At 45.4% G+C, this 25,290-nt stretch overlaps 1 protein-coding gene across 5 annotated transcripts; it reads left to right on the top strand.

The window, feature by feature from the left end:
* The first annotated feature begins 59 nt into the window (after nucleotides 1-59).
* On the top strand, nucleotides 60-23,902 carry LCA5L (lebercilin LCA5 like). 5 transcript variants are annotated; one of them, XM_036445732.2, is made up of 9 exons: nucleotides 65-287; nucleotides 6,439-6,770; nucleotides 7,248-7,394; nucleotides 14,430-14,944; nucleotides 15,729-15,866; nucleotides 17,697-17,781; nucleotides 21,989-22,095; nucleotides 22,244-22,361; nucleotides 23,168-23,902. In XM_036445732.2, exons 2-9 carry the CDS (start codon nucleotides 6,446-6,448, stop codon nucleotides 23,878-23,880), a joined length of 2,148 nt encoding a protein of 715 aa, XP_036301625.1. In that variant the 5' UTR covers nucleotides 65-287; nucleotides 6,439-6,445; the 3' UTR covers nucleotides 23,881-23,902. The 5 variants fall into 5 exon arrangements, with proteins under 5 accessions (XP_045441206.1, XP_045441207.1, XP_045441208.1 ...); XM_036445733.2 differs by lacking the exon at nucleotides 7,248-7,394 and having other exon boundaries at nucleotides 71-287; XM_045585250.1 differs by lacking the exons at nucleotides 7,248-7,394; nucleotides 22,244-22,361 and having other exon boundaries at nucleotides 60-287; nucleotides 23,168-23,291.
* The last annotated feature ends 1,388 nt before the right edge of the window (nucleotides 23,903-25,290 follow it).

Raw genomic sequence — 25,290 nt, 5'->3', positions numbered from 1 at the left:
TTCCAGACCGGTTCCTGGCCTGTCTCTGCCCACCCTTTATTAAATGTCCACTGTCTTCACCTTGATCTTTCACCTGGTTTCCATATTTATTGGTGAGACCTTAACACTTTCTTTCTGTAATATCCTTCTAGGTTTTTTTGAAACATATATTCTTTGTTTAAAAAGAAGCCAAAGCATGTCCGAAAATACTACCTCGGAAACCCCGTAAATACTGCAGTGTGAGGAACCGCCGCTCCGAGCACACCGCTGATCTTCCTGTCTCAGGCAGGGTGGATAGAGAGCAGCAGGTACGCATGCATTCGTTTGAAACTTTCTAGCGTGTGTTCGTTCTTTGTCTGCCTTGTTGCAAAAGCAGGCCTGAAGACAACAGAATGTAGTGTTCCAGAGTGACCCAGATGTATTTCTTGACCTTGATCATTCTTATTTCTTATTCTGTAATTAAATGAACATGCCAAACAAATTTATTACTGTCACAAGTGGTTACTCCTTCACCATGGGCGCTCCAGTAAAGCATGATCAACTGGATCACATTTTTTTTTTTATTTAGAACAGTGTTTTTGTTGTTTTGTTTTGTTTTAGAATTTTTTTAATTTTTTTTAAATATAGTTTTATTGATTTCAGAGAGGAAGGGAGAGGGAGAGAGAGATAGAAACATCAATCATGAATGAGAATCATTGATTGGCTGCCTCCTGCACACCCCCTACTGGGGCTAGAGCCTACAACCCAGGCATGTGCCCTTAACCAGAATCAAACCCAGGTTTCAGTCCACAGGCCAATCCTCTAACCACTGAGCCAAACCGGCTAGGGCATTATTGTTGTTTTTATTACAGTGGTGATAGGATCACTGGTTATAGGATCATATAGATTCCAAGTGTGCATTTCTGTGATACACGATCTGTATATTGCATGTGTGCCAACACCCCCAGTCACAGCATCTTCTGTCACCATGTATTTGGCGTTCTTTTCCCTTTACTACCCTCCCTACCTGCTTTTTAATTGTGAGTTGTATTTCTGAGTCAAAACAGTAAAGAAACTACTATAACCAGTGGTCGGCAAACTCATTAGTCAACAGAGCCAAATATCAACAGTACAATAATTGAAATTTCTTTTGAGAGCCAAATTTTTTAAACTTAAACTTCTTCTAACACCACTTCTTCAAAATAGACTCGTCCAGGCCGTGGTATTTTGTGGAAGAGCCACACTCAAGGGGCCAAAGAGCCACATGTGGCTCGAGAGCCGTGGTTTGCTGACCATGGCCATAAGCTTACTGCAGGTTTTCACAGACTCTGACATCTTAAGATTGTAGTAATAAATGAGTCGTGTCCGATTATGTCCATTTTGGGTCAAGCAGTGTGGCACAGTGAAAAGAACTTTAAAGGCAGACAGACCTGGATTCAAAACTCAGTGCTTCCATTCACGAGCTTAGTGACCTTGGACAAGTTACTTAACCATTCTGAGCCTTAAATTGCTCATCTGTAAAATGGGGTTAATGGTGCCTCTTTCTCGGCACTATCATCGTAATTAAGTGAGCTAATATATGTAAGCACTTACCTTCGTACTTGGCACACAGTAGAAGGTGGTGTGATGACCATTCAGGTATTTACAATAGTGTTTGGGTGGCAGCACCACGCCAGGCCTGAAACTACAACCAGAACAAGTCAGAGTCTGTTGCCCTAACTCTGTGGTGGGCAAACTGTGGCTCACAAGCCACATGCGGCTTTTTGGTCCCTTGAGTGTGGCTCTTCCACAAAATACCATGGCCTGGGAGAGTCTATTTTGAAGAAGTGGCGTTAGAAGAAGTTTAAGTTTAAAAAATTTGGCTCTCAAAAGAAATTTCAATTATTGTACTGTTGATATTTGGCTCTGTTGATTAATGAGTTTGCTGACCAATGCCCTAACTAGTTTGGCTTAGTGGATAGATAGAACGTCGGCCTGTGGACTGAAGGGTCCCAGGTTTGATTCTGGCTAAGATATGCTTCTATCTCTCTCTCTCCCTCTCTCCCTTCCTCTCGGAAATCAATAAAAACAAAAAAAATAAAATAAAAAGACAAAGTCTGTCTTCAGGGCATTTCAGTCCAATGAGATTACCCAGGGAGTTGTTCCAGGTGAAATAGGTCATGGGAAACCGACCGACTCTTATCCGCCACGTGCAGACACCAGCGGCATCCTTGACAGTCCTGGACTTGTCCCAGAATTTCTCTTCCAGGAAGGGGGCCTTCTGTGTGTTGAATGCTGACTGTGTGACAAGTACTGGCATAGGTTTCTTACAGACTCCTGTCCCCCTGTAACATTGGTGCTCTTACAGTAACAAATGGCCAAGATCACTTAGCTACGTGACTGACCCAGATTCAAACCCACGTTGGTCAGCCTGCAAATTGTGTGTCACCTGCTCTGTCACACAACCCGGTCTGTGACTGTAACATGAAAAGCACCCTCGACTGAGGCCTTTGTCCCACATGCCCAGGAGGCGATTTTTCAAAGGTGTGTTCTGTGCTGGGGGTGAGGAGGAGAGGTCAGCCAAAGTCTAGCTTGTGGCAGGAGCGACTGGTCAAGAGCCAAATTATTCTTGTGGGTTAGCAACCATATTCAGGCAGTCTGGATTTGTCAAGATGCATGAGGAGGAAATTGGGGACCAAGGTCATGAGTAAGGAGAGGTGGGGAGGGACAGGGACAGGCAAAACTCTAAGGCAGGGGTTAGGAGCGACCAGCTCGTGAGCCATATAAGACCTGCAAATACATTTGGTCTGGCCCTGCCAAGACAACCATAGGTGAGACTCGAAATTAAATAAATTTAGGAGCTCTTTTCATAGCAACATAAATTTATATTCAGTGGAGGAAGAAAAAGGGAGAGAGAGCAAGAGAGAGAGAGAGAGAGAGAAACATTGATTGGTTGCCTGCCGTATGTGCCCCAACTGAGGCTCAAACCTGAAACCTGAGTATGTGCCCTAACCGGGAATTGAACCCACAGCCCCTTGGTGCACAGGACAATGCCCCAATCAACTGAGCCACACCAACCAGGACTCATTATTATTATTTTATTTTTTAAATATATTTATCTGAAGTCTACTGTACTATTGTTTAGTTCCCAAATAATATTTTTATTTTCCATATTGAAGAGTTAACTGTATAATAACTAGACAAACTTAGTTTGATATTTCTCCAAATCCATTCTTTTTTTTCCCATTTTTTATTAAGGTATTATATGTTTACATATCTTACCCAAATCCATTCTTTATAAAAGTTTAGGTTTCGTACAGCTGAAAATATGGTTAGTTATTTGCTAAACAAATATAAATTATCCACTCAGTGCATTTTCTTCAAAAGGATTCTGATCCCTGATGATTTTCATATACAAATTAGCATTTTTTTTAATTGCTTCATCTATCATCATGTAGAATATAATCAGGGAAATGATGTTCGTGTTATAGTTGTCTAAGTAAAACATAAAAAGGAATGCAAATTTCCTGAATTAAAATATAAAAAACCTTGGGGAGAAACCAAGATAGCAGCATAGGTAAACTCCTAACTGCAGCCTCACACAACAATTTCAATAAAATACAAAATGGACATTACCCAGAACTACAGGAAAATCGACTGACTGGAAACTCTACAACGAGAAGGAAAGAGAAAACCAGAAAGAAAATCAGAGGAGCTGTAAAAGCCTAAGGTACTGAGACACTGTGTGTGCCCGGAGAGGACGGAGCCGGAGAGGAGAGGGAGGGTGAGTGCCTGGCTGGCATTCCCTAGTGGGAAGGAGACAAAAGCTCCGGACTGTGCTGAGCCCCAGTTCCAACTGCACTGAACCCCAGTTCTAGGCCAGACCCGGGAACCCAGGCTCATACGGAGGGAGCCTGGGCTGTAAGGCAGAAACCCAGGGGTACAGCGAAAGGCAGTCCCGGAGGCGCGCACATTGTGTGCAGAGGACGGACGGTTGACTGTACCACCAGATTGCCCTAGCAGGAAGGAGACAAAAACTACAGACTGCTCTGAACCCCACTTCCAAACCCACTTCCAACTGAACTGAATCCCAGTCTGGGCCTAGACTGTTTGGTAGCAGGCGAAACTCAAGAGCACCTTTCTCTCAGAGGTGCTTGCAGTGAGTACTGAAGGACACTGAGGAACATTGAGTCTCAGGAGCCTCATAGGACTGGGCTGACGGAAGCTAAGGCTATAGGCTCCACCCTGAAACTCCGCCCCAACCAAGCTGAACATAGAGACTTTAAAGGCTACCAACTCAGGGAAGCTGCAAAAATGCCGAGAAAAGGAAACAGATCACAAACAAAAGAAATGGAGGACAAAAAGTGACTGGATATAGAGTTCAAAACTATGATTATGAGGTTTTTCAAGAATTTCCTAGATAAGGCCGATAAAATAAATGAGACCTATGAGGATATGAAAAGGGATCAACTAGAAATAAAGAATACATTGTCTGAAATAAAAAACATTATACAGAGTCCTAAAAACAGACTGGAAGATCGCAAGAATCAAGACAAAGATTTGGAACATAAAGAGCCAGAAGACATTCCTCTGCAGAAGCAAGAAGACAAGAGAACCCAGAAAATTGAAGATAATATAAGAAACCTCTGGAACAACTTCAAGCAAACCAACAGAATTATGGGGATCCCAGAAGAAGAGAGAGAGCAAGATACTGAAAACATACTGAAAGAAATAGTGACAGAAAATTTCCCCCACCTAGTGAAAGAATTAGACTTACAAGTCCAGGAAGCGCACAGAACCCCAAACAGAAGGAATCCAAAGAGGACCACACCAAGACACATCATAATTAAAATTCCAAGAGCAAAAGACAAAGAGAGAATATTAAAAGCAGCAAGAGCAAAGCAAGTAGTTACCTATAAAGGAGCACCCATATGATTGTCAGCTGATTTCTCAACAGAAACCATGCAGGCCAGACGGGAATGGCAAGAAATATTCAAGGTGATGAATAGCAAGAACCTACAGCCAAAAATACTCTACCCACTCAGAATCGAAGGCCAGATAAAGAGCTTTACTAATAAAAAATTTTTAAAAAAAAGCTAAAGGAGTTCATCACCACCAAACCAGAATTATATGAATTGCTAAAGGGGGTTCTTTAGGAAGAGGAAGAAAATAAAGATAAAAATTATGAACAACAAATGTGTAACTATCAACAAGTGAATGTAAAAACCAAGGGAATTAAAAAATCTGATGAACAATTTTAACTGATGAATATAATAGAATCAGAGGTATGGAAGAGGAGTGAACTGACGATTCTCAGGGAAAAGGGAAGTGGGGGTGTGGGAAGAGACTGAACATAAACTGTGCACCTATGGATGAGGACAATGGGAGGTGGGGAAAGGGCAGAGGGTGGGGTGGGAACCTGGTGGAGGAGAATAATGGAGGGGGGGAAATGAGGAACATTTGTAATGATATGAACAATAAAGATTTATTTTAAAAAAAAAATATATATATATATATATAAAAACTTTATAATTATGAATCAAGTAGAATAATTCTGATCTGTATCTTTAATCTCAAAAGTATGTGATTGATCATTAGTAAAGAAAAGTGTACACATCCAGATAAATATGTCTGGGTTTCATAAGCATTGCATTTCATATGAGCCTTCCAGATGGAGCAAATGTGATCACTTTCCTCAGTTCTGAGCAAAAAAAAAAAATTCCCAACAAGCAGTCAGGCTTAGAGAACAAGAATACATTTCACTGATTGGTAAATTGTTGTCATTGCTTCTATCTGGTAGGAACTTTATCTTATCATTCCTGTGAATAGGATTTCACCAAAGTCTGGTCTCAGAGTTCTTATAGTTTATGTAGAAAACTATAAAAACCAAACTGAAATGATTCCAGAAGATACTTCAGAATTCTTTTTTTTTTTAAATATATTTTATTGATTTTGTACAGAGAGGAAGGGAGAGAGATAGAGAGTTAGAAACATCGATGAGAGAGAGTCATCGATCAGCTGCCTCTTGCACACCCCCTACTGGGGATATGCCCGCAACCAAGGTACATGCCCTTGACCGGAATCGAACCCGGGACCCTTCAGTCCCCAAGCCGACGCTCTATCCATTGAGCCAAACCGGTCCCGGCGATACTTCAGAATTCTTACTTATCCATTACTAGAGGCCCAGTGCATGAATTTGTGCATGAATCTGGCCACGTTCTGCTGGCCCACTCCAATGGGGGTCCATCAGGCTGGGCCGGCAGGGGGGAGGGGCCGTGGGTGGTTAGCAGCCAGCCCCGCCCCCTATTGGGGTGTTGGAAACCAATTGGGGCCTGGATCAGGCTGGTTGGCTGCTGCAGTGCACATCATAGCCACCAGTCGTTGGTCGTTCTGCCATTCTGGTTGCTGGGCTTTTATATAGAGAGATAGTTCAGTGTAATAATGCGCATGTCCATTTTAATGTCAACGGCTATGTATCTAAAAGCCCCTCTCTTCCATCAGGTGTGCTATGTCTTTGGCTGGCGCAGCAGGCACCCATGGCGATGAGCACTTCCCCGCCCTGGCCCTGGGAGGCAGCCTGCTGTCCAAGGAGCCCGGGGGCAGCCCCAGCCTGGCCGACCTGCCCAGGGATGGCAACGCCTCCGATAAGAGCATCGACTACAGCAGATCTCAGTGCTCCTGCAGCCTAATTTCTTATTATGATTACTCAGAAGACTTTCTCTCTGACTGTTCAGAAACACCCACTAATGAAAACAGCCACTATTTAGAGAAGCCTGTGATAAAGGAAAAAAAGGAGAAGAAAGACTACGTTTCTGAACTCTTCCAACCTAAAGGTAAGCAAAATGTCCCAACCGAGACCCGCTGCCTGCTTACAGTGACATCATTATTTAACGCACTAACATTTGAAATGGCCACATTCCGTTTTATTACCTTTCCATATTGTCAACGTGTATTACAAGCGAAGTTTTACGGAAGGAGTTTGGAAGTAGAGAAATTAAGAATAATTACAAAGGGCTGTGCTTTGCTGGTTACCTTTCCCACGAGCAGGATGGGCTGCGCTTGATGCAGAACTTGAAGACTTGGAATTTAGTCTACTTTCACAGACGGCTTAGTATTTTTAAATCTGCTTTTTGTGTTCAGAAAAAGAAACTAGCCAAAAATGTTCATGCCCTCAATAGATGTTTGATGACAAAAGGAAAAAAAAAAAAAAAGAGTAATTACGGGATAACAAAGAGCTGGTTGGAAGTGTCTCGCCAGCCCCCTGCCCGCTGACCCGCTGGCGCCCACAGTGAGGCTGGTTCCCTTTCTAGCCAACAGGTGGCCTTGTCACAGAGCACCTCAGTGCTTGGATTTCAGTGGCCTCCTGCCTTGCATCTCAGCGGGAGAACTATGGTTTGAGTCACCAATGAAATACCAATTCCTGTCTCAACAGCCCGAGAAGATGTTCTCCAACTCTGGTGAGGCATATTGGCAGCGATAACCTTGTGAAACAGAGATGGCAAAAGGCTGTTAGTTATGTCATTTCCTTGTGGATTTTAGAAGTGCCAACACCTTCAACCACTACCTGTCCAAACTGGAATTAGCCTGGTGATGGCCTGACTGCCTCACTCCCTGCCTCCTGCCCAGACTGTAATCACTCCCTCCCACTTCAGGCAATCTTGGGCTGATAAATACTGTGTGTGTGAGAAAGAGCCGGGACTTCCCCACCGTGACCATGGGAACTGCCGTGAGTCAACAGGTGGGAAGTAACGTGTGGGCACATCTGTCACATTTACCCAGTAGCTGTCCCCCAGCCTGACTAGGACACTGAGCCATGTCTGCATCGTCTAGAATCTCCAGCTCCCCCTCTTCCTATCTGGAGAGCAGGGGCTCCTGACCTCAGACCCTTGCCTGCGAACCCCAGGAACCTCCATGCAGAGTTCCATTTGTGACCTCTTCTAGGGAGAAGAGACCACAGCTTGCAGCAGATTCTCAGAAGATTAGAAGCCCCTTTTCTAGAAGGCGGGAGTCCCAGACCCCGGGGGAAGGCTGAGGCAGAAGGCGGAAAGCCAGCACCTCTCTCCCAGCGGGACTCTGGCCTTTGGAAGTGGTTATCATCCATCGCACTCAGCTTCCATGGTTACACAACCCTAAACTGCCCTGGAAACTTAGGAAGCTCTGATAACCCCACATTTTCCCCATGTTTGGCACCACAACTACTCTAGCAACAAAAACCTGATTTGGATCGTGGCCAGGTAGCTCAGTTGGTTAGAGCATCCTCCTGATATGCCACAGTTGCAGGTTTGGTCCTCGGTCATGGCACATACAAGAGTCAATGAATATATAAATAGTGGAAAAACAAAATCAATGTCTCTCTCTCTCTCTCTCTCTCTCTCTCTCTCTCTCTCTCTCTCTCTCTCTCTCTCTCCTCCCTCCCTCCCTCCCTCCCTCCCTCCCTCCCTCAAAATCAATTAATAAATTTTTTATTAACATCAAAGATCATGATCAAGTCCCAGCTCAGAAAAGCAAGGCTTATGGCAGAAAGATATTTCATAGAGAAAAATTTTAAGGATGAAATGAGGACTTCCATTTGATAGGATTTTTGCTTTGATCAAGTTTTAAGAGGTTTACAGAAACCAATGTAAATAATAGCAAGCAGCCGAAACCGGTTTGGCTCAGTGGATAGAGCATTGGTCTGCAGACTGAAAGGTCCCAGGTTCGATTCCGGTCAAGGGCATGTACATTGGTTGCGGGCACATCCCCAGTGGGGGAGAGTGCAAGAGGCAGCTGGTCGAGGTTTCTCTCTCATTGATGTTTCTAGCTCTCTATCCTTCTCCCTTCCTCTCTGTAAAAAATCAATAAAATATATTAAAAAAATAATAATAATAAATAATAATAATAGCAAGCAATATATATCAACAATTTAATTTTTTAAAATTGTATCTTTTGTCAAAAATGTACTTTCAGCACTCTTTCAATTATACAGGGTAGGGCCAAAGTAGGTTTATCATTGTTCATATGTAAAGTAATACAATAATTAATAAATAATAACACAAGAATAAACTGTGTTTCATGCACTCATGACTATAAACCTACTTTTGCCCCACCCGTATATTCTTCTTGGATGTGTTTTGCTGATACAGTGCCAAAATATGTGGTAGTCATCCAAAAAATGGGTATGCCTAAAAGGAAGTTATTTCACGTATGCGATCGCCAGCAGACCTTTGGCCCTGTGGTCTGTAGTCAGGTGCAGGTGGGAGATGGAGGTAGTGCTGGAGACCCTCGCCAGCAGACTGACAGCGGGAACTGTGGAGAACAGAAGGGGAAAGGGCCCTTCCTTTGACCCTCCTCTTACCCTGGTCCTTGGCGGAAGTGGGTAAATACAGTGTTACCTGGAAGAGAGAGAGAACCCGGTGGAGGGCAGCCATGTTCCCACCTGAGGAGTGATGGGAACATGGCTCAGGATAAGGAGCAGAACCAGACTGAGGGCATGGAAGGCCTTGACGATAGAACAAGACACTGAAACGAAGAGGAAGAGACCAGAAGAGGCCGAGGGGACGGAAGGGGGCAGGGAGGACAATGGCTCCTAGACAGGAGGGTGGGCTGACGTGGAAGGAAGAGTCTGGCGCAGAGAAGCGTGAGTGCGGGCACGTTCTTGAAGTGTTCAGAAGAGCACACTGCCTTATGTGATGAGCGTCTTTTTGGTTAACTATGGACTTCAATGTGCATGCTTTTTATGAACTAACTTAATTTGAGTGTTTTAGCCCAGTGGTTTAAAAATTAAGTGTCCCAAGAATAATTTAATCATTAAGCTAAATCTTCCTTAATTGTGTGAAGTGGGATAGAAATTGTGAGTTTTACCCTTATTAGTGTGGGTTAGGATAATGAGGTACAAAAGCATTAAGGATTAAACCCTATTTAAATTTTCTACAGGCTTTATAGTTATACTAGCAGCCAGGTGTACAAATTTGTGCACAGGTGGGGTCCCTTGGTCTGACCAGCAATTGGGGCCATCGGAGCCAGCCAGCTGGAGGGAGGGGCCTCAGGAGGTTGGCTGCCTATGGGAGGTTGACTGTGGGAGTGCACTGACCACCAGGGGGCAGCTCCTGCATTGAGCATCTGCCAATGGTGGTCAGGGTGCATCATAGCCATCGGTCAACCAGTCATAATGGTCATGTAGGCTTTTATATATATTGATAAGTATGCATGTTGTGTAGACTATGGATTTGTTTTCTACCATTCAAATGGCAAGACATATACTGTATTTACCTTTCTGAAGCAAACTGGCTTATTCTCTGGGACCTGCCCAGTAGGGTAGGTGAGAAATGTAATCTCAGGTGTGTTTGTGGAGTGAAGGGCATATGGACGATCTTTCACAGACAAGAAGATTTCCAGAAGAGCCTCTGATCCTTTGTTTTTATCACTTATGTGTTCTTGTCCAAGCCCATGTGATTTTTTTTTTCTTGATTTCAGAGAGGAAGGGAGAGGGAAAGATAGAAACATCAATGATGAGAGAGGATTATTGATTGGCTGCCTCCTGCACACCCCCTTCTGGGAATCAACTCCCCAACCCCAGGAATGTGCCCTGACCAGGAACCAATCCAAGACCTCCTGGTTCATAGGTCGACACTCAACCACTGAGTCACATCAGTCAGGCCCATGTGATCTTAAAGGCTGACACCTCCTCTTTTCACAGCACCCATGCCCTCTGTATACATCCCCACCTCTGGCCTTGGCCAGAGCTGTGGTGCTAATCCCCAGGCGCCCAATCATTCTGACTACCCACCCTCCAGCCACTTGAATACATGTGAGACAGGGACACAAGCCTCACTGCCCATGTGACCCACCACCCCTCACCCTTCTAGTCTCTGGAGACTCCCTCTCCTGGTCAGGGTCATGTCACCCAAGAGCTGGAAGACAGTATGTACAAGGTGGAGGTCAAGTTCAGTCATGGTGGGCATGGCAAAGAACGTGACACCGCCACCTCCCCTGCTGTTTTAGTCCAGCCTGATCACATGGCCTGCGTTTAGGGTTCCCCTGGCCAGTGGCCAGGCTATTCAAGTGCCCTCAACACAACCACAAGCACCTGCTCACTGCCCTTCCCATAGGTGTCAGAGTCTGATCTGCTGTGCTTTCCCGTTTTTAATGTTCTTAAAAGCTGATTCCAAAATACTCAATATTCAGCCACAGCCCTACTCAACTGCCGCCAGTGGGAAAATGAATGCCATTGGAGGCACAGTCGTAAAGACAGTTCACAAGTTATTGATGTGTACAGGCACTAATGGTGGTCAAATCCACGTGGTCTTTCACAGCCAACATTCCAACGTTGTGTCCCCAGAAAGCACCGGCTGTTTCTCTTGGCTCATTGTTTCCATTGCAGACAGAGTCACCTTTCCCATACCAAACATGCGAAGCCATGTCTCAGAGGATGTGTCCACACTTGGCCGGAGGTCTAAGGTTAGGACACCAGTGACCTTGGCCATGACATTCCCTCTCTCTCCAGGATGAGGACCAGATATTTTACATTCTTGAATCCAGACTCAGTCTCTCTCAATATAGATATACTAATATGTTCACATGCACACACATTTGTTTACATGCATATATGCACACATACACACACACACATATATATATATTACAAAAGAATATAGATATGAGGCAGTGGTGTAGGCACACAAACCTGGATTCTGTCTCACCACTTACTTGTGCCCATTGACAAGTGACATGGCTCAGCATCAGTTTGTTCATCTTTAAAATAGGATGACAATAGAAGATGGCTGCCCAGGTAAACACCGAGCCGCAGCCACGCACAACAGTTTCAATAAAATACAACTAAAATATAAAATGGACATTACCCAGAACTACAGGAAAGTCGACTGACTGGAAATTCTACCACGAGAAGCAAGGAGAAAACCAGAAGGAAGCGCGGAGGAGCTGTAAAAGCCAAAGGTACGGAGACTGGCAGCGCGCGCAGAGAGGACGGAGCCAGAGAGGAGGGCGGCTGCGTGCCTGGTGGGCGTTCCCAAGCGGGAAGGAGATAAAACTCCGACTGTGCTGGGCCCCAGTTCCGACTGCTCTGAACCCAAGTTCTAGGCCAGACCCCAGGGACCCAGGCTCATCCAGAGGGAGCCGGGCTGTAAGGTGGAACCCGGGGGAGCGGTGAAAGGAGGTCCCGGCGGCGGCTCACAAATTGCGCACAGAGAAGGGACGGCCGGCTGTGCCGTGGGACTGCCCTGGTGGGAAGGAGACTGGGGCTCCAGACTGCTCTGAACGCAACCTCCAACTCCACTTCCAACTGAACAGAACCCCAATACCAGGCTCATTGGGGGAGAGCCTAGACTGTTTGGCAGCAGGCGAAAATCGAGGGCACCTTTCTCTCAGAGGCGCTTGCAGCCAGTACTGAAGGACCCTGAGACCCAAGAGCCACATAGGGCAGGGCTGACGGAAGCCAAAGCTGCAGGCTCCACCCTGAAACCCCGCCCCATCTGTAGCTGTGAAATGCGACAACGAAATAGATCACAAATGAAAGAAATGGAGAACAAAAAGCGACTGGATATAGAGTTCAAATTTATGCTTATAAGGTTTTTCGAAAATTTCCTAGAAAAGATCAATAAGACCTATGAAGATATGAAAAGAGATCAACTAGAATTAATAAGGAATCAACAAGAAATGATAAGGGATCAACAAGAAATGATAAGGGAACAACAAGAAATAAAGAATATATTGTCTGAAATAAAAAATATTATACAGAGTCCTAAAAACAGAATGGAAAATCGCAATAATCAAGTCAAAGATTTGGAACATACAGAGCCAGAAGACACTCCTCCACAGAAGCTAGAAGGCAAGAGAATCCAGAAAATTGAAGATAATGTAAGAAACCTCTGGGACAAGTTCAAGCGAACCAACATCAGAATTATGGGGGTCCCAGAAGATGAGAGAGCAAGATACCGAAAACATACTTAAAGAAATAGTGACAGAAAACTTCCCCCACCTGGGGAAAGAATTAGACTTACAAGTCCAGGAAGCACACAGAACTCCAAACAAAAGGAATCCAAAGAGGACCACACCAAGACACATCATAATTAAAATTCCAAGAGCAAAAGACAAAGAGAGAATATTAAAAGCAGCAAGAGCAAAGAAGGTAGTTACCTATAAACGAGCACCTATACGATTGTCAGCTGATTTCTCAACAGAAATCATGCAGGCCAGACGGGAATGGCAAGAAATATTCAAGGTGATGAATAGTAAGAACCTACAGCCAAAAATACTCTACCCAGCAAAGCTATCACTCAGAATCCAAGGTCAGATAAAGAGCTTCACTAATTAAAAAAAGCTGAAGGAGTTCATCACCACCAAACCAGAATTATATGAATTGCTGAAAGCGGTTCTTTCAGAAGAGAAAGTAAATAAAGATAAAAATTATGAACAACAAACACGTAACTATCAACAAGTGAATCTAAAAACCAAGGAAATTTTAAAAAAAAATCTGATGAACAATATTAATTGTTGAATATAATAAAATTAGAGGTATGGAAGGGGAGTGAACTGACGATTCTTGGAGGAAAGGGGAGAGGGGGGATGTGGGAAGAGACTGAACATAAACTGTGCACCTATGGATGAGGACAATGCGGGGTGGGGAAAGGGCAGAGGGTGGGCTGGGAACCTGGTGGAGGAGAGCAATGGAGGGGGGGGGGAGGAACATTTGTAATAATATGAACAATAAAAATTTATTTTAAAAAATAAAATAGGATGACAATAAGTGATGTTGCACATACGTTTGATATTCTCGAATTCAATTATGTAAGCTTGGTGCTTATAAGTTTGCTGTAACATTGTTTAGAAACATTTTATTTTAAACAAACTCCTGAACACAAGCCCCCTGACTACTTTATTTAGTGCCCAGCCAAAGTAATGGAAGAAAAAGGGTCTTTGTTGGATGTATTGAAAAATTGAATATCTGTATATATTCTCTAAGCAGTATAATGGTTTTTAAATGTTTTTTTAAAATATATGAGATGCTCATATATTACATTGGGCTTTAATGTTACATTCGAATTGCCCCATAAGATATTGTTAGAAGGATTACCTCCGATAATCTATATAAAACATTTAGTTCAATATCTGATATATGATAGCACATAATAAATGTTACCTATGATCATGAGCTTTAGTTTAGCTTTATAAAAGATATAAAGTACAGGTTTCAGAGTCAAAGATGACCTGGCTTTCAATCCACTGTGTCACTTCTTGGTTATGTAACCTCAGACAAACAACTAAAAATGTGTAGCTGTGAAAGAGACTATTACTGACCTTGAAGAACTGCATTAAATGGGATAGCTATATATAAAGTGCCTAGCCGAAGCATGGATATTCATCCAATGTTTGTTCTTTCCCCTTCTAGCTCCCATGAATATGTACATATGTGCAAGAGAGGGGGGTATATATATTTGCATACCTGCCTATCTATCTGTATACATAACTAGTAACTAACGGGATGATCTGCTTAACAGGCCAGAAGGAAATCTCGGTTGAAAAAAAGCAGAAGTGGAATGCATCCCTTTTAAATTCCAAAATCACCATGATTACCCAGAGGAGAGATGCCATAACTCAGCGCGTGCTCTCGGCCCGGCTCCGTAAGATCAAAGAGTTGAAAAACGAATTGAGTGACATTCATCGGAGGATGGAGGCCACGGCCCTGGAGAACCAGCTACTGAAGCAGCTTGAGATTAGGCACCTGAAAGCTATAGGCAGATATGAGACTTCCCAGAATAATGTCCCCCAGATCATGGCCAAGCACCAGAATGAAGTGAAAAGCTTACGGCAGCTCCTGAAGAAGTCCAAGGAGAAGGAGAGGGCCGTGTCCCGGAAGCTGAAGGAGACGGACAGCAAGCTGCTGAAGACCAAGGACGCGCTGCAGGCACTGCAGAGCCTCTCGGAGGACCGCAGCCTGGCCCAGCGGGAGGAGCTCACCGAGCGGCTGGCCGTGCTCACCGCCAAGATGGAGGCCAACGACAAGCAGATCCAGGTCCGTGGGTGGGTTCGGGTCCAGCAGGGACACCCAAGGGTGCGGGGCGTGCTCCCTCTGCAGCCTTCCTGCTGGTGTGTCCCGGGGGCAGGGCCCGGGGAGGGGGCTCACAGGGAGGCAGACACAGCCCAGGCCTGCGCGTGGCTCTGTCACAGCGAGCAGAGGCTCCCCCTCTGAAAAGGATGGTTCTCTTGTTTACGTGCTGAAAAGATGGTGTGTGGAGTGGGGTGGGGTGAGGTGGAGTGGGGTTGGGGGGCGGGTATGGTGTATCTATGGATTTTCAGAATCTGTTCAAAAAAAATGTTTATCAAATTCCAGCATATAAAAAACATTCAGCTCAAACATGATGTTTATTCTCCAGAGTCGTGCTCAGGGATTGTGTCATGTGGTTCTACTTCATTCTAGTAAATGTCCCTGTAAGGGCCATCACTAACATTGAATTTAAGATTTGCACTTCTCATAAGCGTAATGAGTGCCACTAAAGCCGAGGTTTTGCCAAAACCGGTTTGGCTTAGGGGATGGAGCATCGGCCTGAAGACTGAAGGGTCCCGGGTTCGATTCCAGTCAAAGGCATGTATCTTGGTTGCGGGCACATCCCCGGTGGGGGTGTGTGCAGGAGGCATCTAATGGATGTTTCTCTCTCATTGATGTTTCTGGCTCTCTCTCCCTCTCCCTTCCTCTCTGTAAAACATTAATAAAATATATTATTTAAAAAAAAAAAAAAAAAGTCGACGCTTTGCTAAAACCGCCCTGGTTACAAGCATTGAAACTGCCCTGTTCCCAGAACTTGGAGAAGCAGCTGCGCCTGAACAACAAGGCCTTCAGCCGGCAGCTGGCCATCGAGAACCAGAAGACGCTGGCCGCCCAGACCGCCAAGGAGACGCTGCAGGCGGAAGTCAAGCTCCTCCAGCAGAAACTGAAGGTACTTCTTTTACAGCCGAAGGCAGGCTCTGCTTCCCAGGCTGTCAGGGTCCTCTTTCCTCTGGATAGTCCACAGGCATTCCATGGGCGTTCCGAGATACGGATTTGACTTTCTTTCTTATGGTTTCCCTTGATTAACCCATTGACACACCCACCCGGTGTCCTGGGTTGGGTTCTGGCCTGTCGTCTTCCATTCTGGGCCCGCTCTGGGGTGGGGACCGACTGAAACCTTCGTCCCCAGCGTGAAGGGGACTGTCCTCGTGTTCCTTCCTTTGACCCAGCCATCCTGCACCTGTCAGCCAGCAGCTCTTGGCCTGCCTCTTCCTGCCCTCTGCTGCTGACATGCATGCTGACCCTCAACTAAAGAGATGTAACTGAATTTTCCAGATCATCAACACTTGCCCCTCTAAACATCAAGACCTTTTTTGTCCCTCTTCACTCCCCATCCCTGGGCCCTTTCCTTCTGGGCTTTCCTCCCTGCTCAGACGTGGGAGACATCCTTAATTCACAGCCCACCGCAGTGGTCCTGATGCTGACGGGCGTGCCTCTTGGTGTACGAAGCAGAGTTCAGTATTCAAGTGAATATTTTTTCCCCTCTACAAGCCAGTATTTCAAACCTTTTATTTTGTTGAGACTTTTAAAAGAATATTGGGATAAAGCTAATCAGTGATGTCCCTGTTCCAGCCTTCCCCCTGCTGCACGTTCTGGGTAGCAGCACGCTCTCAGATGACGGAATGTTCTGTCTGCATTGCCCAGGACCGTGGTCAGCAGCCCCGTGTGCTCAATGTGGCTAGTGTGCCTGAGGACTGAATTTTTTATTTTAGTTTCGTTTAATTGCCTTATTTTTATTTTTCACTTACAGTTTACTTTCAATATTATTTTGTATTGGATTCAGGTGTGCAACATAGTGGTTAGCCCCCTGCATACGTTACAAAGTGTCGTCTCCCCGTCCCCAATATTTCTAATACCCACAATACATAGTTACTGACTATATTTTCTGTTGTACCGTAAGCCCCCATGACTGTTTTGTAACTACTGAACTGTATTTCTCAGTCCTTTCACCCCGTCCTCCTATCCCCCTCCCCTCTGTGTTATTTGAGTCTGTTTCTATTTTGTTTGTTTATTTTCTTTCAATTTCACATATAAGTGAAATCATATGGTATTTGCCTCTGACTGACTTATTCACTTAGCATAATACCCTCTAGGTCCATCCATGTGACACAAATGGTAAGATTTCATTCTTTTTTATGTTTTTTAATTAGTTTAAGTCAGGACATGGCTGGGGGCCACTATATTGCCCCATGCAAAAGAATAAGAAACATGGAAAATGGAAAAAAGTGAAAGAAGCTAGCTCAGAAATTTTTCAAAAACATTGTCCATCACAATAATATGTCACTGTTACAAAGAGGTGTTTTTTTTTTTTTTTTATGTCAGGAATGATATGTAATGTTATGGCTTATTTCTCTTTCTGCTAGAAATACAGACTTCATTCAAAGAATTCTGAACTTGCCCTGGCCAGTGTGGCTCAGTTGGTTGGAGCACTGTCCCACGCACCAGTAGGTCACTGGTTCAATTCCCAGTCAGGGCACATACCTCAGTTGAGGTTTGATCCCTTTTGGGGCACCTATGGAGGCAACAGATTGATGTCTCTCTCTTACATTGATGTTTCTCTCTCTCCTTTCCTCTCTAAAATCAATAAAAATAAATATAATAAAAAGTAAAAAAAGATATGCTCTAAAAGAAATAAAATATTGAACTCAAATGGTTTTTTAGAAGAAATCAAAGTTGATAAAAATACTTATAGAAAAATTGGTTTTGTGGTTCTTTTTAGGAGAAAGATCGAGAGCTTGACATAAAAAACATCTATACTAATCGGATAATGAAAAATTTACATGACAAAGAAGAGTATCCAATAGGTATGTTTTATCTATTTTTCCTCTAAATCTATTCTTTTTTAAAAATATATATATATTTTATTGATTTTTTACAGAGAGGAAGGGAGAGGGATAGAGAGCTAGAAACATCGATGAAAGAGAAACATCGATCAGCTGCCTCCTGCACACCCCCTACCAGGGATGTGCCCGCAACCAATGTACATGCCCTTGACCGCAGTCGAACCTGGGACCCTTCAGTCTGCAGACCGACGCTCCATCCACTGAGCCAAAGCGGTTTTGGCTCAAAATCTATTCTTAAGTATCTAGTCAGATTTTCCTACCTTATACCACCAAAATAATGGATGTTTAAAAAATCATTTTATTAGGCATTGAAGCACATCTTGTGACTAGGAGAACAATAAAACTGTGCTATGGCTGCAACAACTAGAGAAGAACAGAAATCCGTTCCCGTCTCCCAGCCCTCTGCTCAGTCCTGCTTGTTACTTCAGGTCCAGTGAAAGGAGGACTTCTCATCTTGAAGCAAAGTGGCTGCCAGATGTTAAACTTGCTAAGAATATCTACTAGCCAGAGTGTGGATGTAAAACTCGGCGTTAGCCTGGCGGGTATGCTCAGTGGCTGAGCATCAGCCTATGAACCACAGTTCGATTCCCAGTCAGGGCACTTGCCAGGGTTGCAGGCTCAATCCCCAGTGTGGGTCATGCAGGAGGCAGCCAATCAATGATTCTCTCTCATCATTGATGTTTCTCTCCCTCTCTCTCTCTCTCCTTCTTCCTTCCTCTCTGAAATCAATAAAAATATTTTTTAAAATAAATAAGAATCGGGGATCCAAGATGGCTGCGCCCAGGTGAACACCTAGCCGCAGCCGCACACAACAATTTCAATAAAATACAACTAAAATATAAAACGGATATTGCCCAGAACTACAGGAAGGTTGACTGACTGGAAATTCTACAGCGAGAAGCAAGGAGAAAACCAGAAGGAGGCGCGGAGGAGCTGGAAAAGCCAAGGTACGAAGACGCGGAGACGCGGCGCGCAGAGAGGACAGAGCCGGAGAGGAGGGAGGCCGAGTGCCTGGCAGGCGTTCCCTAGCGGAAAGGAGATAAAACTCCGACTGTGCTGGGCCCCCGACTGCTCTGATCCCCAGTTTTAAGCCAGACCCCGGGGACTCAGGCTCAGCCATAGGGAGCCGGGCTGTAAGGCAGAACCCCGGGGAGCAGTGAAAGGAGGTCCCGGCGGCGGCGCGCACACTGCGCGCAGAGAAGGGACGGTCGGTCGGCTGTGCCGCGGGATTGCCCTGACGGGAAGGAGACTGGGGCTCCAGACTGCTCTGAACGCCACCTCCAACTCCACTTCCAACTGAACTGAACCCCAATACCGGGCTCATTGTGGGAGAGCATAGACTGTTTGGCAGCAGGCGAAAATCGAGGGCACCTTTCTCTCAGAGGCGCCGGCAGCGAGCACTGAAGGACCCGCATAGGGCGGGGCTGACAGAAGCCAAGGCTGTAGGCTCCACCCTGAAATCCCGCCCCATCTGTAACTGCGAAATGCGACAACAAAATAGATCACAAACGAAAGAAATGGAAGACAAAAAGCGTCTGGATATAGAGTTCAAATCTACGCTTACAAGGTTTTTCAAGAATTTCCTAGAAAAGATGGATAAGGCCTATGAGGATATGAAAAGAGATCAACTAGAATTAATAAGGAGTCAACAAGAAATGATAAGGGATCAACAAGAAATAAAGAATACATTGTCTGAAATAAAAAATATTTTACAGAGTCCTAAAAACAGAAGGGAAGATCGCAAGAATCAAGTCAAAGATTTGGAACATAAAGAGCCAGAAGACACTCCTCCACAGAAGCTAGAAGGCAAGAGAATCCAGAAAATTGAAGATAATGTAAGAAACCTCTGGGACAACTTCAAGCGAACCAACATCAGAATTATGGGGGTCCCAGAAGATGAGAGAGAGCAAGATATCGAAAACATACTGAAAGAAATAGTGATAGAAAACTTCCCCCATCTGGTGAAAGAATTAGACTTACAAGTCCAGGAAGCACACAGAACTCCAAACAAAAGGAATCCAAAGAGGACCACACCGAGACACATCATTATTAAAATTCCAAGAGCAAAAGACAAAGAGAGAATATTAAAAGAAGCAAGAGCAAAGAAGGTAGTAACCTATAAAGGAGCACCTATACGATTGTCAGCTGACTTCTCAACAGAAACCATGCAGGCCAGAAGGGAATGGCAAGAAATATTCAAGGTGATGAATAGCGAGAACCTACAGCCAAAAATAATCTACCCAGCAAAGCTATCACTCAGAATCGAAGGTCAGATAAAGAGCTTCACTAATAAAAAAAAGCTAATGGAGTTCATCACTGCCAAACCAGAATTATATGAATTGCTGAAGGGGGTTCTTTCAGAAGAGAAGGTAAACAAAGATAAAAATTATGAACAACAAATACGTAACTATCAACAAGTGAATCTAAAAACCAAGGAAATTAAAAAAAAATCTGATGAACAATATTAACTGTTGAATATAATAGAATCAGAGGTATGGAAGGGGAGTGAACTGACGATTCTTGGGGAAAAGGGGAGAGGGGGGCGTGGGAAGAGACTGAACATAAACTGTGCACCTATGGATGAGGACAATGGGGAGAGGGGAAAGGGCAGAGGGTGGGGTGGGAACCTGGTGGAGGAGAGCAATGGTGGGGGTGGGGGGAAAAAGGAACATTTGTAATAATATGAACAATAAAAACTTATTAAAAAAAATAATAATAAAATAAAAAAATAAAATAAATAAGAATCAACTTTAGCCCTGGCCAGTGCGGCTCAGTTGGTTGGGCATCGTCCAGAACTGGTTCGATTCCCGATCAGGACACAGGCCGGGGTCCCAGGCTCAATCCCTGGTACAGGTGTGCAGGAGGCAGCTGATAGAAGTTCTGCTATCACATTGACGTTTCTCTCTTCTTTCCCTCTTCCTTTCTCTCTCTAAAAATCAATTGAAAATCAGTTAAAGAATAAATTTTTAAAAATAAATAAAAATCAACTTTATTGAATTACAGCTTACCTCACTAAAATGCCCCCATTTTAGGAGTGCAGTTCAATAGGTTTTGACAAATGCATGTTTAACCCCGTGTAACTACCACCACCGTCAAAGCATGGAGCTTTTCCCTCTCCTGGGGAAGTTCCCCGGTGCCCACTTTGCGCCCAGTAGTCCTCCATCCCTGTCCCGAGGCGTCCGCTGGATCCCTTCTGTCCCAGCAGGGGGTGTGCCTGTTCCAGAGCTCCAGTGACTGGGATCCTCAGCGGCTGCTCTCTTGTCCGGCTGCTCTGTCCAGCATCATGTTTCTGAGATCCATCCGTGTTGCTGCTGCTGTCATTGTCCCTTCTACTCCTGAGCAGCACTTTCTCCTCAAGACAAGATGCGCTGCTTCCCACCCCAAAGAGCCCCCAGCCTAACACTAGGGTCCCTCAGCCTGTTTCAGTAGAAGTAACTTCGCACTCACCTGTTTTTAATGTGTTTTTATTGACTTCAGAGAGAGGAAGGAAGAGAGAGAAACATCAATGATGAGAGAGAATCATTGATCGGCTGCCTCCTGCACACCACACACTGGGGATCAAGCCCACAACCTAGGCCTGTGTCCTACCTGGGAATCGAACTGTGACCTCCTGGCTCATAGATTGACGCTCAACCACTGAGCCACAACAGCCAGCTCTTTTAAAGGCCACCACCTCACGTTTCCTTGCGTTCCTTTGTTTGCCTCTGGTTTTCAATCCAGAATAACAGCCAGCAGAGAAAATGACAAAACCACCCACGGGGCCTTTAAATGGGAGAGAGAGTGGTCAGCCCCTTCGCCGGGCGGCCTAACCCTCGGTCAGAGGCAGGGGCTCCGGCATGGGGGCTCGGGGGCAGTGCTTGCTCTCACGGCTGCATGTCCAAGTCTGAGTCTGGGCTGCAGGCAGGGACAGGCTTGTCCTCAAACAGCCAGGCAAACCCATCCTCATGCCAGCTTGCTTTGGACGCGGCCGCTGGGACACCCATAATAAGACAAAAGTGAAATGGTGGGAGGAAGATGACGGTGGCAAATGTCACACACAGATGGAGAGGTTTTGGAAAGCATCTGGGGTCCTTTGCTTCATTATGCTGCAGTGTCACTTTGTACTTGCAGTCAGTCTTGCTTCCAAATATGAGACATGTTTCTCCTATGCCATGTACTTGTTCTGCAGTTTCTTCAACAAAATCCGTGCAGACAGACAGGAAAAGTGTTCCATTTACCAGGACAAGACAACAGGGCACCCAGAAATCGGAAGATGTGCCGTCTTTGACGACTAAGGTACAGCCGATCTGAAATCTTGCAACATCTAGTTAAACATTTCTTTGCGAAATAGGCTACAGTCCTTTGGCCTATACAAAAAAGTGTTTGTATTCCTTGAATTATCTGGACCCAAAAGATGAGCCTTTGCCGCTTTTCTGAATTCTAGGGTAAAAAGACAACAGGAAACACGGGTCATAAAGAAAAAGCCACTGGCCTAGTCCATGTGATCCCTCACAGTGGCAGTAAACTAGCAAGCCAAGAGGAGTCCAAGAGAAAATATGAAGGTGATTTAGCAACTTTTAAGTCATATTTATTCTTTTTGTATGTGTAAGCTGTGAATTCTGTATGTCCGGGTATAAAATATACATAAGACAGATATACTGTTCAAGGAATGATTATAGAATTTAACCCTGTGTAGCCACTGGCCCTAACAGATGGAACGTTGGTCCCAGAACACACTGGGGCCCTTCCCGCCCGCCAGAAACACAGCCTGCCCTCTGACACCGCACTCATTCCTTGCTTTGCCTCCCTATCCCCTGTCCTGTCTGTGTGTCCTTAAGCATTGTGTTCACTCCTGACAAGCCGAGTGGCAGACAAACCAGCTGAGAAATGAGACCACCCGAAGACTTCCAGGGAGGGTCAGCGGGGCAGACTCTGGCTCCTGGCCCCGGATGTACAAGGGCCCGTCAGGCCGAGGTGCTGCCCCGCCTGGGCACAGAGCGCCCGGCACACGGCCTCCGAGGGCTGCTCCGCGGGCTGGAGAGGCCCGGGTGGGACAGGCCGCTCCATTAGTCTCCCGGTCTGAGAGCCAGAGCTCCCTGCACCTGGAGGCCAGAGCAGAGCAGGCTGTGGGGGAGGTGGGAGGCCTCGGCCGCCCCGGGGCAGCACAGGGACAGGACCTGGCATGGCTGCCAGAGGGACAGAGGAGCAGGGGTCTTGGTGACACCAGCCCTTAATGCTCTCATCGCCTTGCCTTTTTTGTCGTTTTTAATGTCCTGTCAGGAGGTGTAAGTGTGGCTAACACGCATGCCATCTTGAAATAAAAGCCATTAGTTTAAAGATCGCCAAATTGACTCTTTTTCTGCTACAGATTTATCAAAGGAAGAGGAACACCCGAGCGTACCAGCAGCTCTGGAGAACCCTGGAAGACAGAGGGAGAGACAAGCCGATCAGGAGAAGAGAACCACGTTAGAAAAAGAACAAGAACTGCCGTCCAAAAGAATCCAGGTCTCTCACCCTGAGCGGGGAAGCCAGCAGGAAAACGATGCAAAAGAGGAGCTGAAAAAAGGCGCCCCGAAAGGCGCCCGGGACGAGGCACCGAGTAAGAACGCCCAGAACGCCAAGGCACACCTCCGGCAGAGAAAGCATTATCTGTTCACGGAAGCCACGGAAAATCTGCATCACGGGCTTCCTGCCTCGGGTGGGCCGGCCAGGCCAGGCGTCTGGAGGTGCAGCCACAGCACAGGCAGACGGCGCGGCGCCAAAGAGCTGAAGCCCAGGCCCGCTGGGTGCGGGTACGAGCCCTCCTTCGGGAATCCCCCCAGAGCAAAGGCGAGAGACGCAACCTTCAGAGAAAAGAAGAGCCATCTGATGGAGGAGCTCTTTGGATCAGGCTGTGTCTTTAAAAACGACCAGGAGAGCACTGCTAACGAAGGGTCCGAGGAGACCTGGGAAAGTAAGCAGCAGCAGCCACCCCCGAGTCAGGCCTCTGCCCGCAATGCTTTTGGCGATTCTAAAGTAACTGTGGTGAATTCTGTTCAGCCATCGTCACCGACAGAAGGAAAAGTAAAGATAATTATTTAAATAAAATCGATATTCTAATACATTCTGGTCTATTCTGGTTTTGTGCCTTGAATTTTGTACTGTGTGTGTGTGTGTGTGTGTTTTCAGTACATAAATTGAATTTGTATAATTAAGGTTTTGTTTTATTGCTAATCTAATTTTATTTTTTTTAATATATTTTATTGATTTTCTTTTTTACAGAGAGAAACGGAGAGGGATAGAGAGCTAGAAACATTGATGAGAGAGGAACATTGACCAGCTGCCTCCTGCACACCTCCCTCTGGGGATGTGCCTGCAACCAAGATACATGACTGGAATCGAACCTGGGACCTTTCAGTCCGCAGGCTGATGCTCTATCCACTGAGCCAAACCGGTTAGGATGCTAATCTAATTTTAAAATTCCATTTTATTTTTTTTTTTATTTTTTTTTTTAATATATATTTTTTATTGATTTTGTACAGAGAGGAAGGGAGAGAGATAGAGAGCCAGAAACATCGATGAGAGAGAGTCATCGACCAGCTGCCTCCTGCACACCCCCCACCGGGGACGCGCCCGCAACCAAGGTACATGCCCTTGACCGGAATCGAACCCGGGACCTTTCAGTCCCCAAGCCGACGCTCTATCCATTGAGCCAAACCGGTCTCGGCTTAAAATTCCATTTTATATTAGACAATGACAACATTTCAAATACAAAATGACATCTTTTTTTTCCTATAACTGAAACACCCATTCTTTTCCTCTCTATAAAAAAAAAAAAAAATCGGCTCATAAATCCTTTTCACGAAGATGGCGCCGAAAGCGAAGAAGGAAGCCCCTGCCCCTCCCAAAGCCGAAGCCAAAGCAAAGGCTTTGAAGGCAAAGGAAGCATTGTTGAAAGGCGTCCACAGCCACAAGGAGGAGGAGGAGGAGGAGGAGGAGGAGGAGGAGGAGGAGGAAGAGGAGGAGGAGGAGGGGGAGGAGGAGGAGGAGGAGGAGAAGGAGAAGAAGGAGGAGGAGGAGGAGGAGGAGGAGGAGGAGGAGGAGGAGGAGGAGAACCGCACGTCCCCCCCTTCCGACGGCCAAAGACACTAAGGCTCCGGGGCAGCCCAAGTATCCTCGGAAGAGCGCACCCGGGAGAAACAAGCTTGACCACTATGCCATCATCACGTTCCCCTGGCCACCGAGTCAGCCACGAAGAAGATAGAAGACAATAATACACTGTGTTCACTGTGGATGTCAAGGCCAACAAGCACCAATCAAACAGGCTGTGAAGAAGCTCTATGACATTGATGTGGCCAAGGTCAACACCCTGATCAGGCCTGATGGCGAGAAGAAGGCATACGTTCCACTGGCTCCTGACTATGATGCTTTGGATGTTGCCAACAAAATTGGAATCTCTAAACTGAGTCCAGCTGCCTAATTCTAAATATAAAAATTTTACACTGTAAAAAA

This window comes from Pipistrellus kuhlii, unplaced genomic scaffold, assembly GCF_014108245.1.
Source record: "Pipistrellus kuhlii isolate mPipKuh1 unplaced genomic scaffold, mPipKuh1.p scaffold_m20_p_2, whole genome shotgun sequence".
NCBI lineage: Eukaryota > Metazoa > Chordata > Mammalia > Chiroptera > Vespertilionidae > Pipistrellus > Pipistrellus kuhlii.
This window is presented reverse-complemented; position numbering and strand designations above follow the sequence as displayed.